Source organism: Grampus griseus, assembly GCF_964374135.1.
Source record: "Grampus griseus genome assembly, chromosome: 1".
In the NCBI taxonomy this organism is placed as follows: Eukaryota; Metazoa; Chordata; class Mammalia; order Artiodactyla; family Delphinidae; genus Grampus; species Grampus griseus.
Window position 1 is genome coordinate 76,258,932 of NC_139017.1, and position 6,570 is coordinate 76,265,501.

The window sequence follows — 6,570 nt, forward strand, 5'->3', positions numbered from 1 at the left end:
TGATGTTTGTCCCTCGCGCGGAACCGTTGGGTCGTCCAGGAGGCGTGACTAGGGGCGGGAAGTGGGGCGGGAGCGAAGCTGTGGAGTCGGGGCTGCCGCTGTCATGGACGCCTGGGTCCGCTTCAGCGCTCAGAGCCAGGCCCGGGAGCGGCTGTGTAGGTGCGGCCCGAATAGGAATGGGGGGAGGGCGGGCAGAGAAAGACCTTCTTGAGGCGAGGTCAGTTCACACTACGGGGGTCATAAAGGTTCAGATCGGGCTACGGGGGCCCGGACGGACCGAGAGGGGCTGATTTGAGCCGGCCGTGAGGCCATGGTTCGTTTCTGCTCGCGGGAAAGATGGGGAAACTGAGGCACGAGTGGGCCGGCGGGGAGGCCGCTCAGGGTTACGTGTTCACATAAGACCAGCACTTTCCTCACTGGGCGATGGTGGAATGAGGAGCGTTCGCCCGGTGGCAGATAGCGACCTGGACTCTTCCCAGAGCGGAGGAGGCACTGCGAAGTTCCCGTGTCCCCTCACCCTACTGTCACCCGCTAGCTCCTCTGCCTCCGCCTTGCCTTCTAGTCTCGATTCATCTCAAGGGCCTGGAAAATCTCTTAGTTCACCTATTTTGAAGAATAACCTGTCCTCCAACTCTCCCCCACTCCCTCACATATCACATGCTCACACTGATGTGCTTGTGATGGACCCCCTGCCGCCTTCATTGTCCTCTTCAGGCCTTACATTATCAGATCTCTTATTTCCTCAATTCGAAGTAGTGCTTCCCAACCCCTTCTAGGCTCCTTTTTATTCTTACGCCTGTCTCTTCCCCTGGCCTGGAGGAGAAACAGTGAGATATGGCCATGAAGAGGAGGAAAGGGAATGGTCTCAAACAGGGGAAGGGGGAGTCCATACTTGCCTTTTGAAGTACATTTTTGAGGGGGAGAGGAGGGAGGTCTCCACCTTACCTTACCTCTCTCTCCTCTCTCTCCTCCAGGGCCGCCCAGTATGCTTGCTCCCTTCTTGGCCATGCACTGCAGAAACATGGGGCCAGTTCTGAGTTACAGAAACAGATTCGACAACTGGAGGGTCATCTGAGCCTAGGGAGAAAGCGTAAGTAATTGTGCCTTTCCTTTTATTACGTCAACACTTCCTCCATCCCCAGCTATTCTTCCTTAGTCCCTCCTTCTTGTTTTTGACCTTCTCTGCCAATACTCCCTCATTTGCCTCTACCTGTATCCTCTGCAAGCCTCCCGATTGAGGTGAGAGAGCAGGTGTAAGAGTAATGAAGGATTGGAAAGAATGAGGCAAATTTGAGAAAACTAAACTGGGACACAAATTAATAAAAATTGGACGTAAAAAAAATTGAACCATTTCTACTCTTTTTTTAAAAAATTGTTCATTATTGTTTCTATTACTTGCTCGACTTTCACTCTCTTGCTTTCTCTCTTTTTCTGTGTCTTGCTCTCTGTTTGCCTCTCTACTTTCAAATCCTTCCTTTTCTTTGCTAATCCCCACAAGTTCTACGCCTCGGTAACTCAGCAGATGCCCTTGAGTCAGCCAAACGAGCTGTGCACCTATCAGATGTTGTCCTGAGATTCTGCATCACTGTTAGTCACCTCAATAGAGCCTTGTACTTCGCCTGTGACAATGTCCTGTGGGCTGGAAAGTCTGGACTTGCTCCCCGTGTGGATCAGGAGAAGTGGGCCCAGCGTTCATTCAGGTTTGATATCCTTTTATCCTACAAGACCTATCATATTCTCCATACTGCATAGCTTGCCTTCATGAGAGAATGATCTTTTAGGGCCTTCCCATAATATACACATCCTAATCACTTGGCTTGTAACCTTCATTTAGATCTTAAACCATCAGAGAATAATGAATGGGGGCAGATGGAAGACAGATGCTCTTTCATGATGAATGACTAAGATTGGACAAGACTAGATATTCATTACATTGCTTTAATTCCGCTTTTGTCTATACCACAGGTTTATGCCCCTCACTGCTTACTCGTTCATTCATTCATTCTAAAAATACTTAGTAGCTGCTTACTATGAGCCAGGGAGTAAAGCAAAGAGCCAAAGAGCTATGGTTCCTGCTCTCATGAAGCTTCTAGTCTAGTAGGGGAGTCAGATATTAAAACAAATAATCACCAAACCAAATATTTGTGGGAAGTACAGGGTGTTATGAGATACATAACAGGGGGAGCTAATTTAGATTGAAAGGTCAGAGAAGAACTCTTAGAGAAAATTAAATTTTATTTCAGACCTGATGTCTGAGTAGAAGTTATACAAAGCAAACAGTAGCAGAGAAGACCATTCCAAACAGAAAATAGCTCATTCTAAGGCCTTGAACCAAGAAAAACTTCATGGAATTAGAGCAGTAGAAAGAAAGCCAATGTGGTGGATGGTATTGAGTAAGGGCATAAGTTCAAACTGGACAGGTAGACATGGGCCAGATCATTCATGCAAGGACTTCTAGGTAATGGTAGGATTTTTTTCATTTAGTTTTGTTTAAATTTTATCCTAAGTACAATGGGTTCTAAGTAGGGGTGTGACATGATTCAAATTGCATTTAAAGAAGATCCCTCTTGCTGTAGTGCGGAAAATGGATTGCAGTAATGCTAAAGAGAAGATGTCCTAATATGGCCAAGAAATGATGTTGGCTTGGACTAAGGAGCAGGCTGTAATGAAGGTGGAAAGGAATATGATTTGGGAATAAAATGATCTCTATATACATATTATTTGTTTCCCTATGATTTGCTTTGTTATTTTATATTATATTAGCATCTTTCCGTCTCCACTTATGTCTCTCTTTTCTTTTCATCTTTCTCAGTGATTACAGTTATAACAAGACTTATGGTGTATTAAGGGTGGGGGCAGAGGCATGGCTGGAGTGGTATGGAAAAGCAACTCCCTAGAAGAGTTTATATGCCATGTTTATACTTTTATTCAGTAAATATTTATTCGGCTCTTACTATGTGCTAGGCACTGGTCTAGACAAAGGGATACAGTGGTAAAGACAAACAACATCCCTGCTCCTATGGAGCTTACATTGTCATGGGAGGGGACAAAGAAACAATAAATAAGAAAAACATCAGAGCGTGGTAAGTGCTGTGCAAGAAATTAAAATAGGGTCATGTGATAGACAGTAAATGGTTTGCTACTTTAGAATCGAGGGTCAGAGAAGTCTTCTTTGAAGAGGTGACATGTAAGCTCTGACCTAAAGTGCAAGGAAGAGCCAGCCATTTGAAGATTTTGGAGAGAGATTATTCCAGGTTGAGGGACGAGGTAGTGTAAAGGTCCTAAAGCAGGAACAAGCTTAATGGGATCAAAATATAGAAAGAAACCAGTGTGGCTGGAGCATAGTGATTGAAGGAAAGAATGGTACAAGATGGAATTAGAGAGGCAGGGTCAGATGTTGAGTTCTGTAAGCCTGTCTAAGGTATTTTATTCTAAATGTGATAGGAAGGAAACCATGGAGAGTTTTAAGAAAGGGTATAATGTGATTTACGTTTATGCCAGCTACTATATGAAACTAGATTCTTGGGGGTGGGGGACAAGAGTGGCAGTGGAGAAACCAGTTAAAAGACTAAAGTAGTAGTTCAAGCAAGATATGATGGTAGCTTAGACTGTGGTGGTGGAGTACAATAGATAGATATGGATTCAGAATATATATTAGAGGTAGGACAGTTATATTGAATACAGACCACTGTTGTCAGAATGGATTAAAAATCAAAAAACGTAGACTGTTCTTAAGGAATTTATAATCTAACACATTTGGCAAGCTTGGCGTCGTTTTTTTGTTTGTTTTCTTTTAACAAAAGTATTGGATTTAAATGGTCTATGTGTTTGAGTCTTTGAAACAACTGAAGGTGTTTTTTTCATAAATTTATTTATTTTATTATTTTATTTTATTTATTTACTGTTTCTGGCTGCGTTGGGTCTTCATTGCTGTGCACGGGATTTTCTCTGGTTGGGGCGAGTGGGGGCTACTCTTCATTGCGGTTCGCGGGCTTCTCATTGCTGTGGCTTCTCTTGTTGCAGAACATGGGCTCTAGGCGCGCGGGCTTCAGTAGTTGTGGCATGTGGGCTCAGTAGTTGTGGCTCGAGGGCTCTAGAGCACAGGCTCAGTAGTTGTGGCACATGGGCTTAGTTACTCCGCGCATGTGGGATCTTCCCGGATCAGGGATCGAACCTGTGTCCCCTGCACTGGCAGGCGGATTCTCAACCACTGCATCACCAGGGAAGTCCTGAAGGTGTTCTTTTAAAAAATTTTGCATAATTGTAGTTCAAATTGAATGTGTGTATGCTAATGGGTTGCCAAGTGGAAAAGTGAAATATGAGGTTGATCTTGGAATATTTTGTGATGCTCATTATTGTAAGCCAGAATCTTAAGGTACACATAAACTCATTAGTTACAGAAAGGTGGAAGGACATTTCTAATAGTGGGTAATAACATTCACTTCTGGTATTCTAATATGTAATCCTTTTGTACTATGGGGGAAAGAAGTTTAAATATTCTGTTGGATATGCTAAGTGGGTATATGTATCTGTACTGACCTTTCTCCCCTGTGTGTCCCAGGTACTATCTGTTTTCCCTCATCATGAACTTGAGTCGTGATGCTTATGAGATTCGCCTACTGATGGAACAAGAGTCTTCAGCTTGTAGTCGACGACTGAAGGGTTCTGGAGGAGGAGTCCCAGGAGGAATTGAAACTGGGGGACCTGGGGGTCCAGGGGCTCCAGGAGGAGGTCTGCCTCAGGTGGCTCTGAAGCTTCGGCTCCGAGTCTTGCTCCTGGCTCGGGTCCTTCGAGGTCATCCCCCTCTCCTGCTGGATGTGGTCAGAAATGCCTGTGATCTCTTCATTCCACTGGACAAACTAGGCCTGTGGCGCTGTGGTCCTGGAATTGTGGGACTTTGTGGCCTCGTGTCCTCCATCCTGTCTATTCTCACCCTAATCTGCCCTTGGCTCCGACTCAAGCCCTGATATTCTGGTACAGGATAAGGAGGGGATCTGAATTGGTGAGATGGAATTTTAGATTGTCCCCGTGTACCGGCCTCATTCTAACTCCACTCCTTGGTTAAAGCTAAAATCCAGAGATTTGGGAGTAAGAGGGAGGAGCTTTGGGGAAGATGAGGTGAAGAGAGGTGACTTGTGAAGTCACTTGGATGAGTCACTTGTTCAGATCTGCTAGAACTTTTGTTCTTTTCCTCCTTCATTGCATTGTCTGTGTCTCTCTTGACTCTTTTTACTGTCTCTTAAGTCTATTTAAGGTTCTGTCTCTGTATCTCTTTTGTACCTTCTCAGTCCCTGTCATAGGAATTTAATCAGCAGGATTACTTTTTGGTATGGGAGGTAGAAGGTATGGTCTATAAGTTTCTAACTGCCTTCTTCTTTTTCCTCACAAAGGTGACTTGTGGCTGTTATTTTCCCCTTCAGACTCCAGATTTAATTTTGAAGGCTTGATGTCCCAGTGGACTCTTCCCACATGCACCAGAAGTAGTTTCATGCTTCCTTTTCCTCTCTCATGTCTACCTCACCAAGCTTTCTCATGATTTGCCCTTACCTTTCCCTCCACTCACACCTGCAGGTTTCTGCTTACACTTTGATTTCAGGGCCTTGTTCTAGCCTTTCCATACCCCTTCTTTGCCTATCCAGAATGATGCTATGTTTAGCATCTTGTTGTAAATACTGTATAGTGATTCTGTGTAAATAGCTGAGGCCCAAGCCCATGATGGATAGCAAAGCCTTCCAGGTTAGCAAATTAAAGATCAATTTGCTCATTGATGTTTGGTCTGGTCCCATGTGTTCTGGTCATCTGAGGCCCCTGTTTCTGTCACTGTGGTTTGGGTTTTCCATAGGATTAGCCACTGGCATCATTATCCACAGACTTTTATTGAGCATCTACAGTATGTAGGGCATAATACTAAGTGGTAGAGATACAGAAAGCTAAGAGGCTCCATGTTCCCAACTTCAGAAGTTTATAGCTTAGTTGAGGAGATGGGAGTCTAATGTTAAAGTAATAATACTGGTTCCACAAAGCTACCCCATACCAGTTCATGGTTTATAGTTCCTCCAAAAACTATAATGCCATAAGGCAGCATAGGCTAAGAGTCACAAACAGAACTAAGTGGAATGGAGATGGTAAGTCTTGGTTTGTGGGTGGGCTGTGTCTTCACATGTTGGGACTCTGAGTAGGTGGGGAAATGATATCACTGTTATCAGCTCTTTCATTTTCCATATTCCAGGTTGAGATAAATAAGGTTAGGAGGTAAAAAGAATCTGTCTCCCACTCCTACCTTCTATTCCAAACCTGAGGAAAGCATTATTGCTAGGCAACAACAAAGGGTAGAAAAAAGAGGAAGAGAAAGAAAGGACAGAAAGTCAAGAATTGTGTTCTCTTTGGATACTGAGCTGATGCCTCCAGGGGGCAGCACCAAGGCAGAGAAATACACTAAAATCGCTCATTCCTCCTTTCCTTGGTCTGGGGCTCCCCACACTTCCCCACCATTACTCCTCCCATTCCTTCCAACTTTATTTTTAGCTGCCAGTGGGAGGGGGCAGGATAGGAGGGAAAGTACAGAAAACA

General features: G+C 44.3%; 1 protein-coding gene across 2 annotated transcripts; it reads left to right on the forward strand.

Annotated features, from left to right (window-relative positions):
• Window positions 1-2: 2 nt before the first annotated feature.
• PEX11B (peroxisomal biogenesis factor 11 beta) lies at window positions 3-5,731 on the forward strand (the record flags this gene model as incomplete). Of its 2 annotated transcripts, none has more annotated exons than XM_082655591.1 (4): window positions 3-217; window positions 975-1,090; window positions 1,499-1,700; window positions 4,562-5,731. In XM_082655591.1, 4 exons carry the CDS (start codon window positions 3-5, stop codon window positions 4,965-4,967), a joined length of 939 nt encoding a protein of 312 aa, XP_082511717.1. In that variant the 3' UTR covers window positions 4,968-5,731. The 2 variants fall into 2 exon arrangements, with proteins under 2 accessions (XP_082511717.1, XP_082511718.1); XM_082655592.1 differs by having other exon boundaries at window positions 65-159.
• Between the last annotated feature and the right edge of the window lie 839 nt (window positions 5,732-6,570).